This window comes from Zootermopsis nevadensis, unplaced genomic scaffold (assembly GCF_977971745.1).
Source record: "Zootermopsis nevadensis isolate Lab colony 2312 unplaced genomic scaffold, Znev_1.0 Znev_ptg000012l, whole genome shotgun sequence".
NCBI classification, from domain to species: domain Eukaryota; kingdom Metazoa; phylum Arthropoda; class Insecta; order Blattodea; family Termopsidae; genus Zootermopsis; species Zootermopsis nevadensis.
The window spans coordinates 8650141-8663703 of NW_028259144.1; the positions used below are offsets into that span (position 1 = coordinate 8650141).

The window sequence follows — 13563 nt, forward strand, 5'->3', positions numbered from 1 at the left end:
TATCATTAATAGACTTCTTTCATCTACTGATGTTTCAGTCATAAGTAACCTAAGTGGACTTCCATTAATTTGCATCTTATAAGCCTTGTATGTGTTGCTATTAGGAGTGTACGCTTCATTTACCCAGGGCTGTGGAGTCGGAAGCAATTTTAGGTGGAGTCAGTAAAAATGTACCGACTCCGACCTCGATATAAAATCTTAAGAACAATTTCTATACCCTGTGAGCCGCCGGCAGCCTCGCACTTAGGGAGATTCAGTGACGCGTTGAGCCACATGGTGAGGGAATAATGCTTTGTAACTTTGGCTCCAGTACCTTAAGAATACAAACTGTCTACAAATCAACTGATTTCTGTAATAACCATTAGACGTATATTTAAATATAGGTTATAAGTCTAAAAAGTAGGCTGATGATTAACATGGTGATAAAATCTCTTATGGTGCCATTTACCATTTTAGTAGGTTTACCTTTTATGAAGGAGTACGGACTCCACAGCCCTGCTTTTACCAGTAGGGCTGCAAAACTTTTGGGACTGAAAAATCTGGTCTTTAAACATCTCTACTTGAACTGCTAAACAATAAAATACTTTGTTTTTACAAGTGATCTCATTCGGATTTATTTTGTTCAGATTGTGGGTGAGTATACACAAAATGATCCTTAGCTTTCAGTCAGTTCAACAATACCTGTCCAGTCAATTATTGAATTCATTTATCTGTCATTGTGGGGAAAGTATTTTTTTTAAACAACTGTTGTAACACTACAAAATATTAACCCATCCAAGGTATATGCACTATGAAAGGCTATTTGTGGGCAACTTTCTTTGAACCCTTGTATTGTGAAAGGCAGAATCACAGTTACTTTATTAGCAAGCAGTGAACTGTACCAAATAATGTAAAGATGCAGGAGTACTACTGTCAGCTTTCTTGTTTGTGAAGCTGAGTATACATGGTATTTGTGTATTTCAACAGAGAAAGTTAAATATGTGATCACTCTACAGAAAAAAAGTATAATAAATATCTTGTCAGGATAATAGTAAGTGTTTGTTTTTTTGTATAAATTAAGTGATTAGAAATATGCCCTGTGGATATACATCTCATAAAAGTTGAGATTATAAAATTAATAGAAGCTTGTGAGAATCTTTCTCCAGGCATGCAACTGAGTATTTTTGGTTACAAGTGTGCTATGGGGGTGAACTAGCTATAGTGGTACTTCATTTTCCTACTGTATTATGTTGCAGAAGCAGGATGGTTCTTCAACAAAACTTGTGGTTTGGATGTGCAGATTTTTAATGGGCTATGAAGTATGTCGATGAGTCAGGTGGAAAATCAGTTTTCTCAGAAATGTATACAAAGAAGATACTAAAACATTTAATGTGAAATGTTCAATATTATCTCTCCTTTTCTCTGTCGTGCATGGTTTATGCCATAACCACCCAGTAATGATTTGGTGATGTATGATTTTCTTCTGTGTGTCTGTACTTTAAATGTCTGTCTCAAAAGAATTAAACACAATGTAAATAAGGGGCCATCAAAAATAATTTGATATCCTTCACTGAATTGTTGCAAAATATACTTCAAAGAAATTGGAAAGTACAACTACCAATTTTGCAAATTACTGACTGAAAGTTATACTGTTGTAAATTGATTCTATTATTTAAAGAGTAAACTACACAGCCTAGTTATAATGCAGGGATGCAAATTAGACATGCACATTAATTTATTAATTTTAGAGAGTTTTACTTGCAGTTTTTCAACTTTTATGTATGTCTTTTCTAAAAATATTCAGATCTTATTTGCATTCCTGCTACCATGAATTACAGGTGCTTCCAGTCTTTGCCAAACACCAATGTAGCATGACATTGTGATGTGAAGGCCAATTTTTTAAAATAAAATTTTAAGTAAATGTATGGGCAAGTCTCTTCCTGTCAGTATTTCTTAATAAGAGTATCTGTAGATAACATCAGAATACATTAATATTACTGTGAATTAGCTGATAGTATAAATTACTGATGACGCAAAACCAGAATAGGTAATTTTATATTTTAAAAATTACAAGCTTCAAGTTCCATTGTCGAATGCTTTCAACGTTAATTGACCATCCACATCTTGCTGTCCTTTTATTTCTAGTTCTCTTTTGAAATGTCTTTCATACTTGTAATGCACCCTGACCATGTCTCTTCTTCTATTAACTCAATTTATTTTCAAACGTTTCTCATTTTTCTAGTGATTTAAAACAATCGTGAGAGCCTGAAGTTTTGTTCTCTGTGTGAAATTTTATGTTCAAATTGCATAAATTAGTACTTGAATATAATTAAGTACTGGATTTTATTGTCTGGAGTGGTTTTTCATGTACAGGAGAGAAGAAATGTGCTGCAAACAAAATCTGAAAATGTTGTCTGCCCATTTATTTGTTCATTGCCACTTGCACACAAGCTGAATTTTTTAGGGTCTTTTTTAAGTATCTACAGCACATCTTAATATGTGGTATTTCTGTAAATCTTCATTATGAGAAAATTTTGATTGTGTATTTTTCTTCTTAACCATTTTCCAAGTAAATTAATAAAAAACTAAGCACATGTTAATATCTCATCAGCAGACAGGCAGGCAGGAATTATCTTAGGTGATTTCTAAGAACCTAAAGATTAAACTACACAAAACAATAATTTTGCCCATTGTTTTGTATGGGTGTGAAACATGGTCTCTCACTCTGAGGGAGGAACATAGATTGCAGGTGTTTGAGAATAGGGTGTTGAGGAGGATATTTGGGCCTAGGAGAGAAGACGATGGGGTATGGAGAAAACTACATAATGTTGTGCTTAGAATTTCACTCTCTCCACCCCTCCCAATATTGTCAGTGTGATTAAGTCAAGAAAAATGAGATGGGTGGCACACACAGATGGGGCAAGAGGTGTGCACCTGTACTGGTCAGGAACCCTGAAAGGAGGAGACATAGATGGGAGGTAGGAGTTGAAGGAGACTGGATTTTGTTGGCCTAGGATGGTCCGGTGGAGGGCTTTGGTTAATTCAGCGATGAACCATCAGGTTCCATAGGCCATCTAGTTATCTCTTGAATCCAAGTTAATCACATGAAAATCTAAAATGTTGGTTGTATGCAACTACAAGACAACTTCAGCTCTTAAATCATTCATACAAAATCAGTAGTATTTAATGGAACGTTACACTTGAATTTTCTAATTACATGGGTATTTTACTTGGAAAGGAGGCATTAGATGGAATTTCATCACAGAAACAACCTTAAGATGTGAGATAGGGTAATCAAATGGAATTTTTTGATAGAATCAACTGAGGTAAAATTGGGAATATGGAGAATTATATGGATGTTTCTATTGACAAGTGGCAAGACTACATTACCTTATGTTGTTTACACTTAACGTTGTAAGGCACCTACCTGCATTAAATTCCTGACCATCAAAGTAGACATTCATATTACTGTATGATTTGAGGGCACAGTTGAAATACAGTATATGCCATGAAAATTACTTTTGCATAAATTCAAAAGTTATTAATAAAACTTAATTTTTCAATGCATTACTTCAGTTCTTGAAGCAGTACAAATGTTTGTATTGCTGAAAACCATTGTTTTCCATTTCTTTCTCTGATTCAAAATGTCTGGGAATTTTACATCTCTAATAATGAGAATTAAACTAACTTCTCTATTAAAAAACGTTTATCATTATACACTAATGGATCCAACTGTTATTTTAATACTTCAGCACATATAGGCAGAATGTAAAAACGTTCAAGTTCTTTGTAGTGCATAAAAATAACAGATTTAATATAAGTGCAATTTTAAATCAGAGGCGTGTATGTGTTCACAGAAACTTGTCAAAGAATTAATTTTGTTTCATATCAATCGAGCATGAACCCTTTACATGAAATTCAAAGCTTTTTTTTCCTGAAAAGGTTCCTTCAAATATTTATCTTATTTATGATCTAAAAATTTTGTTTGGCAAAAAACAATTCTTGAGTGGGTCATGTCAATACAATTGCAAAATAACGGGAACATTAATTGATGTTCAGTATTTTTCTACCTACTCTTGTATGTTTCTATTTGTTCATTAATGACAATCGTTAGCTACGACTATAGCATTGAAAGATAGGATGATTAATTAATCTGAATAGATACAGGCGCAGTAGTGGCTAAACTTAAGTATTATACCAGCATTTAACTGGACAAAAACCCTAAGGATAATCTGTCTTCGGACCGATATTTAAACTCCCGCATATGATGGAGAGCTAACCACTTGGTTGTAACATTTTACATAGACAATCCATTGTTATGTACTTGGTAGATTTTGATCACTTATATTGAAACATTTATGAGAGACTCAAGTTGAGTTTGTGTGCTGAGAACTGATGAATTTCACTCAGCAGAACATGAATACATAAAACTTTCTTTTACATACCTGCTTGGAAGATGGTTTGTAGCGTCGAAGCCTCCGAGCACTCCCTAATACATCACAGTTTGAATTCTTTGTGGTACACTTCGATACACCTACACACAGCCCCATTTCGCACTCCTGGCATTTTACACGCTCTTTCGCATCTCTCTTGTGGAACAGATGCAACAGTTCACTCTAGAGGAACGAAATGGCCAATGATTCTTAAGTTTACCTCAATCCAACGAACATTTTTCTGTACTACAGATGGTTTGTCCATGGGATAATGGGGACAACCTAAACTCCCAGCATTTTCAACCAAGTTTTAAGTTTGTGTGTTTCATATTTGCACCATGTGTTGTTAGGAGAAGAAACTTACTAAAAACAATCATGTTCGATTGGTGGAAAGAAAACGTTTCACCCACTGGATTGCATAAATGTTGGTCATTCTGTCACCTATTTTCTGGTTATAGTCCTGTACAGTCTGTGGCCCAAAAGAAATTCCACAACATCACAAAAGTTACCTTCTGTTGGTGGATTGTACATATCCATCAGCAAATGCACATCATGTTTTATCTCTCTAGACCACTGCCATCTAGTTATCTCTTATCCTGAACTGAGTAATGTCATGTTTCGGTAATTTTTTGTGGTAGGTCATGCTGTTCTGCAACATTTGATTTTATGTTTAGTCAGATTGCTGAACAAGTCAGGAGACAATAAAATGTATCTGTATTTTGTTGTCCTTCCCAAAATAGACTTCCATGTCATTCGTAGCTAGTCTCGTCACGTAATAAATTTTAATTCCAAAATGTTGGTGTTCCTAGCGCAGGGGTTCTCAGCCTTTTTCGCTGACATACTACTAATTCTAAATTAACACATTAATGTACCACTAACCAAATGCGTTCAGGGAAAACTGTACCTTGTGTTAATATTAACTTATGATTTTCTTACTTAGTTCGCATACCATAGGTTGAGAAAAGGTTCTAGGGGATTTCATGTTTGAAAATTACCCTTCCTTTGAAGACTTCTTCCATAGCCAGATACTTAGGAGCATCATATTTTGAGTGGGCACTGTTCAGCAAGTCAAAAACATTTTTTACTCTGATTTCCATAGAGTTACTTTAAAAATAGTCTGCCAGCTGTCTCATATCATGTTGCATTTGAACTTTAATCAAGAGAAACATTTAAGTTTAAGTAACGTCAAAATTGGAGAAGGTCCATCATCAAATTCGTCCAAGTACTGGTTGGTCTCCTCCTACATCAGAGTGGTAACAGGCACAAAAGGTTGTATTAAGTCACTGATATGGACATACCAGTTTCTGTCATTGCCAGGTTTGTCACCAGCGAACTAAGAGTCACTCCTGTTTGTCCAATCTGTCAGTTGTCCCCATGAGAAAGGCGTATTAATTTTACTATGAGATTTTAACTTGAGTGCTAACTAAACACGTAATAGTTACAAGCTAGGTACAGTCATCTCTAAGACCTGGCACTAAATCTGCAGTATGAGGTTAAATGTGAAGAATAAGCAATTGAAAACACAAACATAATTGAAATACCAGAAAATTATGTAACTAAGTATATATGAAGACTTACTATTATGAAACTTTGTATATGGGTAAATGGGTTCATTCTAAATAAATGTTTTTACTTGGTGTTTCTAGCTTAAAAAATCCAATAAACACACAGTATTTTGTAACATTCTGCATTGTCTGTTTAGTTGCCAATTAAATCTGAATATATGTGTGGGGATGAGGAATTGAAATGGTGAATCATACAGTAAAATTGTGTTTAATATATAATATTCGATTTGTAAATAGTCATATGAATGATAGGATATAGTAACGAAAAGTTAATGAAGTAGACAACCTATTTCAGGGACATCCTGTAAAGATCAATAAAGTTATGCATTTAAGGGCATGAAGAAAAACATTTTAACTGTCCTACATGAACTGTATCAGCAGTGAATGATTCAAGGATAATGAGGACTGTGAAATAACAACAACAAATATTGTCTTAAATTTTGGTACATATGGTACTTAATACAGCAAGTAATCTGTATATGTCCTGTATTTTAATTCTGTGATGCAAAACACTGCTGATATTGGCACACCAGTTCTTGACCTCACAAGATCTTGGACATTAATATGTTTTCATTTTAAACACAATTATGATTGTGCCGAAACCACAAACATCCACCATGAAGCAGTATCACGTTTATATATGCAATGAAACGGCAACAATGCTGCCAATTTTATTTTTTATTTACGAGCTACACGTAAATAGTTAAAAAAATTGTTCAGTTCTGAATCTGCTTCACAGCTGGATGTGGGCTTTCAGCATCCTGGAAAACAATTTCTCCAGCAATCCAAGTAGACCACACCTTCAGGTTTTCACCCAAGAAGACAAAATCTGCATCTGCTCCGAATATCAGAGTTCCCTTTCTGTCATGAATGCCAATTGCTTGCGCAGGATGAAGGGTAGCAGCTTCTAGGGCAGTCACCATGGAACACGCTATAAATACAGTGAATAAACAGTCAGAATCACGTCACAAACGCACACCAGTATGACTTCTCTGGCCAAGTATTCTCCTGTTTTGTATGGGAATGAAACTGTTCACACAAAGGGAAGAACACATTGTCTTTATACACATTTCATGAAGTCATTAAATCAGACAAAGGAGGTTACAAACATGGTTCATAACTAAAGAAACAAGAGACAGACATGAATTAAATCTGAAATAGAGGCTCTGTATCAAAGTTCAAAAATATCTTAATTTTGGATCACACTAGCATATTAGAAAAAAAAATTTATTATATGAAAATTAAGGACTTTGGCACTTTGCCATGAGATATATCATTCTGAATTCAGCTCTATACGCCTGATCTATGGCAATTTTAAAGTGTACTGACGATCACTAAATTCTTGGACTATATGGGCTAATATATATATATTTAATTTTATTTTACACAACCCATTCTTCAGTGCCTGAGCATCTGCAGGTCCCAACTTTTCATTGACTCTGACCTATAGACGGTAGGACTCCTAGGACGAGTGATTGGCCCGTCGCAAGGCCTCTACCTGTACGTGGGACAACACAACACAGAGAGATGCAGACAAACATCCATGCCTTGAGTGGGATTCGAAAACACAATCCCAGTGACGAAGCAGCACAAGTCACACGCCTCATACAGCGCGGCCACTGAGACGGCTATATATAAACCGTGTATTCCCGCACACACACACACACATGAAAACAAAACAAAAAAAACTTACATGTAGCGTTCCTGAAAAACTGGATACACTGGTTCATGTTTGCAATGCTGCCACAGAGAGTCTTAGTGCCCGCCACCACAGCACATCCACCTTTCACTTCAATGGCAAACTGCCCGAGCTGGTGCGTTCCTTCTTCCAATCCAAGTGCTGAGATGGCATCTGTTACCAGCACTAAACCTTTAAAAATACACAATTGTATAATAAATACAAAATTGTACAAAAGATTTAATATTTAAAACATTCTTGAATATCATTTGTCTTTACACAGGAAAACATTCTACATCAATCAAGTGAATATTAGTGAAACTTAATATTGGGCGTTGTTCTTACTAAACTGTACTGATGAAATTTAATTTTGGTCGCTTGCTGAAAAATTTATTACCCCATTTCATGAAATGTTACATTTTAACTGGAACCAACCCACAGATCACAGTGCAAGAAGAGTGGAAACAATTATAACACATAACTAGTACAGTACTGACCATTCGGGTGTGTACAATGAGCTATGCGCAGTGCTGCTGGATGAGTGTGGATTCCATCAGAAATGATACCATAAAAAACCTTGTGTCTGTCACTCCGATTGATGTCGGATCCAAGCAGACCTACGAGGCCTGGATCCCTATGATGAAACTGAAATGTGAAAGGATGTCTTATGTCCTCTAAATATGAATATATTAAACATATATACATTCATGATAAAATTGGGAGGATAAGACACAAGAATTAATTTTAGTGAAATAAGTTGTGAGGATATATGATATTAAGAATCTAGTTTGTTAATATCACTATAAACCTCTTCAACAACAGAAAATTTATGGCTGTTATATGTTCGATATCAGTGTTTCTCGGCCTTTGAAATTATCGGTCAGTATGGAGCTTCAAAGTCCCCTGCAGACAATTTCCCAATACTTCATTGACAAATTTTATATAGAAATGTGCCAAAAATATACAAAAAAATATTACGGTGTTATAAAAATTAAATTCAAAGTATTTTTCTGCTTTAAAATGTTATCAAACTTGGATAAATTTTTAGGTGAGGACTGGTAACATACACATTTTATATTGTTACATCACGCATTTTCACTTCAACAATAAATTACAAAGGAAATAAATTTTATTTATTCATGTAACGATAAGATAATGTTATGATCAGACACTCCTGTATCAAAAGGTGGTATTGCGAACATAGTAACCTAATTCCATACTTAATAAAGCCCACTGTGCCAAATAGGGTTCATACTTACTGGTGGCATAGCATTGAATAAGTGTGTTACAAATGTGGCTCCATGTTTGACTCCAGTCTCACTTTCACTTAAACTGGCCATAGAATGTCCTGAAACATGAAGTTATCAGGTCTAAAAATCATGAATTACATTTATTTTTGAGGAAAACAAAAGCACTGTGGTATAGGATATAAAAAAAGACCAGACCTGTCACTGGCATTCTATAAAGAAAGCACAGAGCCATTATAGAAAAAGAGTCAAAATCCCAGATATTGGAAAAGAAACTTGAAATATTGTGGACAGTTGGAAATTTGAGCCATTTCTAAACTTTTTTTTCTATCAAACATTCTTCTTGCAAGATTAACTCCATATATGAATGAAATTATTGGGGATCATCAGTGTGGGTACAGACATAACAGATCAACAACTGATCAGACCTGCATTTGTCAGATACTAGAAATAAATGGGAGTACAATGGGACTGTACATTAATTGTTTATAGATTTTAAAAAAGCCTACAACTCTGTTAAGAGAGAAATGTTAAACAACATTTTCATTGAATTTGATATACCAAAGAATCTAGTGAGTCTAATAAAAATGTGCATAAATGAAACCTGTAGCAAAATTTATATAGGTAAATATTTATCTGATTCATTTTCCATCAAGAATGGTTTGAAACAAGGAGATGCTTTGTCTCCATTGCTCTTGCAGACCACTGGGGAGACCTAGATGTAGATGGGAGGATAATATAAGGCAGGATCTACAGGAGATATGAGTTTAAGGCAATTGGATTTTGCTGGCTGAGGACAGGGACCGGAGGGGGGCTTTGGTTAATTCGGTGATGAAGCTTAGGGTTCCCTAAGCCATCTAGTAATGTTTCAGATTATGAACAATATATAGTACAGTACAGTACAGTAGAGTTCTTTATGAAATTTAAGATATAAAGATAGAAAACAAATGAGAAAAAGAACCTTCATCTTTCAGGATCATCACCATACCTAGAGATACAGTAATTCCTCTGTGTGTTAATTCTTCTATTACTTCCACAGCATTATTCAACTCAGGTGCCAAGGTTATAATTCTCACATTTTCCATAGATCCATAAACATCTTGAAGAGATTTCAAACCCTGAAATAAAAAGAAAGGTATTAATACTGTTCTCTGATGATTTTCAAATGTATGCTATTTGAAAATTTATTTAGCTTTCCTGTTACATATAAAACATTTACGTTCCATATTCACATTCAGTAGCCTGACATTCATTGGTATTGTCCGTATTATTCTTCCTGGCCTCTGGCCAGCGTGTTGGGGAATGTAGGGGAAGTAGTGGGGGAACTCTCTCAGAAGCACCATACTTCACTGAAGCAAGCTGTTCTACTCGTCTAATGAAAAACATCTGCCCTAAGTACACAATACTCGGGACACGCAGAAAAGAACTCCGGATTTTTATTGTAAAGTAGTGCAGCTATACCACCACCACTACTACTACAAAACACTTTCACTGCACCAAAGTATTTTAAAACACTACTGGTCGGTGTCACTGTCCATTTTTAATAAAGCGACCCCAGATATTGAATATAACCCAGCACCATGTTCATCATCTCCATCTTAGCTCGTGTCCGAACTGCTGTCAATTTTAGAACTGCTTTTCCCCACACGCAAAACTTCCTGACCTTCGTCGAGTGGAGCTTCGTTAGAGATGTACCAAGATTCTGGTTACATCTTCGTTTACAGTCGTCTTTGGTGATTAAAGCAAATTTCTCATCTGCGAGCTAGATCACGTCTTATTAATTCATACAAATCTGGCTTATGCATGCTTTCCGTATGTAGAATTCTTGTCTTCATTCAGCCAAGACATCATGGCGCTTTTCTTTGTAATCGATGTTTGAGGTGGATCGATCTGAACATTGTGGAACGGAGCATTATCTGATACCAAAACTCTGTGTGGGGATTTATTTGGAATTAGCCTCTATTAACCAATTCTCAAAATTGTTAAAAATCATGTCGCTGTAACAATCTCCTGTAGTTTGGCGAGATTTAAAACATGTGTATGCGTTAGGAATTAAACCTTGGTCACTGCCGTCGTACTTTAGAGACAGGAGCAAGCAGGCCACTTACAGAATCGTCACTCCAATCGAATGGCACCGAGTGAAAGCCATGGATGTATGTCTCATCCATAAAAACTATGGGTCTACCTTCACTTCTATACTTCGCTATGCTCCTTAAATATATCCTCAAAGGTATATGATATAATATTATGGCGTTCCATGAGGATTCGTCGATTATTCTTTGGTTTTGTATATCTAAAACCAAACCTCATTAGCATTTTTCTTTAAGTTGATGGGCTCCCTGCAAACCCGATTTACCGGCCAACTTCGCATGGATTTTCTTCAGCGTTGGTCTTTGCTTGTCGGTGATATAAGTCATTAATAGTCGTACAAATAACACATTCATTAAAGTAGTCCAGCGTTGATTTAGATGATACAAGTCTCTCTTCATGAGTTTGCAGCGAATGAAGTCGATTCACCGGATTCTGTGATTCTTATTTCTTTCACTTTTCTTCTGAGCCAAAGTGCTCCTTCAGGAAACAATCCAACGGGGGATGTTCTAGTTCTATTTGTCATTGCCTTCCTCGGCGACCCCCCCCCCCCCTTATGGACATTGAACATACAATTTATTTCTTGCCGACACAACAGAAATAAAATGTACATTTATAACTTTAACCAACTAGCCCTTTACCATAAAATCTTACAATACAAAAAATAAAGCTCTCTTGGTCTCAGTAGTTCTCGCTGAGAGACAGGGTAGCTACTCATCCCTCGTGAAGTCAACCACTCAACCAGAGTAAAATACCCAGCAAATTACAATTCAACAAAGAATTATCTACCTCTAAATCTCGGGAACACTTGTACGCCAACAGCCATACTCCTCCACCAACGGCGGTTCGACCTAGAGAGACACCAGTGCCCTACCGAAAATCGTACTAGATACTGCAACTCCTCTCCAATCCTGCGCAGGCGCAGGTCAAAAACAGATACTGCGCCACCATCCTTTTACAGAAAGCCCTCACACAGTCCCGAATACGATTCCATTACTTCTCAACCCATCAGAGCCCAGGGGTAGGCTGACTTTTAAGAGACATCTCTGATGCTACTGTTGCCTCTGCTACTTTTTTCTGGGTTTTCTTTAGGTTCATGGGAACTCCTGCATCAGCCTCTCTTTTCATAAATGTATATACATCTGCCACAACCTCTCGTGTGTGGCTATGAATAACTTTGCTTTGCAATATACTTTAAAAAGGAGGCATCTTAAAAGAGACCGAATGTTTGTACGTTAGTATCACAAGTCGGCAGTGTCAGCAATACAACCTCATGTGTCCACAACTAATCCAAACACCCCTTTGAGAAGCAATACCGGAATGTGAACTCGCCCAAACCCACGGCGCACTCACAAACGAGAGGCCAGGTAGAATAACACAGACTATACACATAGCATACCCTATCGTAATACTGAACGCACCTACAGACAACACTGAACATTCTCACAAATGGGGTTTTCGGTGAATCAGCCATATAATTATGACCACTATATGTGGTAACTATATATGTTTCTGAATAATACATTTGCTGTAAACCTAACCTAACTCTTGTACGAATCCAATTTAAATACAGGACTGTGTAAATCATGAAATTTTGTTGGATAAATTGCATTTTTATGGCATTCAAGGAATAGCAGCGCAATGGTTCAGATCCTATTTAACAGATAGAAAACAAAAGGTCTAAGTAAAAGCACCTAAAAACAAACAAAATTTTTTCTCAAACTGGAGAACAATAAAACATGGAGTTCCCCAAGGGTCAATTTTAGGGCCCTTGCTTTTTATAATATACATAAATGACCTTCCTCCAACAATAAAAACAATAAATACTTTAACAGAACCCATAATATTTGCTGATGACACAAGTGTCATAATTTCTAATAAATGTTTTGATGATTTTTGTTCAACATCAAACATAGTTCTGTCTCATATGAGTAAATGGTTTACTGCTAACAAGCTGGCCCTAAATCTAGATAAAATAAATATAATAAAATTTATAACAAATAACTCTCCACAATGTGCTTTAAGTATTGGTTATAATGGGAAGTATATACAAGAGTCAATAAACACAAAATTCTTGGGTTTGCAAATTGATAATCACCTAAATTGGACAAATTATATTGATAAACTGGTACTTAAGTTAAGTGGTGCATGTTATGCAGTTAGATCTCTGTTGCATGTCAGCAACACTGACACTCAGATCAGTATATTTTGCCTATTTTCACTCTTTAATGAAGTATGGAATAATTTTTTGAGGAAATTCATCAAACAGTAAAAAAATTTCACTTTACAAAAGAAAATTATTAGATTATTGGCTGGTGTAAAACCTAGAAATTCATGTAGAAGTCTATTTAAGAGATTAGAGATCTTAGCTCTACCTTGTGAATACATATTCTCATTAATGAACTTTATTGTAAATAACCAAGAACTCTTTCAAACTAATTCTGCTGTATCATTTTGTATTAAAGACTGACAATTACACTGAATGTAGGAAGAACACGACACCAGCAAGTGAGTCATACAGTAAAACCATAGAGGTATCACGGTCATCCCCGCTTTTAAGAACTTCAGACAGA

The 13563-nt window shown here is 35.8% G+C and overlaps 1 protein-coding gene across 2 annotated transcripts in view; it reads right to left on the bottom strand.

Annotated features, from left to right (window-relative positions):
* Window positions 1-13563, bottom strand: part of LOC110833014 (N-acetylglucosamine-6-phosphate deacetylase) — a 33557-nt gene that overhangs the window by 14411 nt on the left and 5583 nt on the right. For both annotated transcript variants that reach the window (XM_087347858.1, XM_022070579.2), the window contains 6 exons: window positions 9891-10020; window positions 8915-9003; window positions 8153-8300; window positions 7671-7847; window positions 6778-6908; window positions 4425-4595 (listed from right to left, as the gene is read on the bottom strand). In XM_087347858.1, coding sequence (XP_087203984.1) covers window positions 4425-4595; window positions 6778-6908; window positions 7671-7847; window positions 8153-8300; window positions 8915-9003; window positions 9891-10020 — 846 coding nt within the window. The remainder of the gene's footprint in view (window positions 1-4424; window positions 4596-6777; window positions 6909-7670; window positions 7848-8152; window positions 8301-8914; window positions 9004-9890; window positions 10021-13563) is intronic.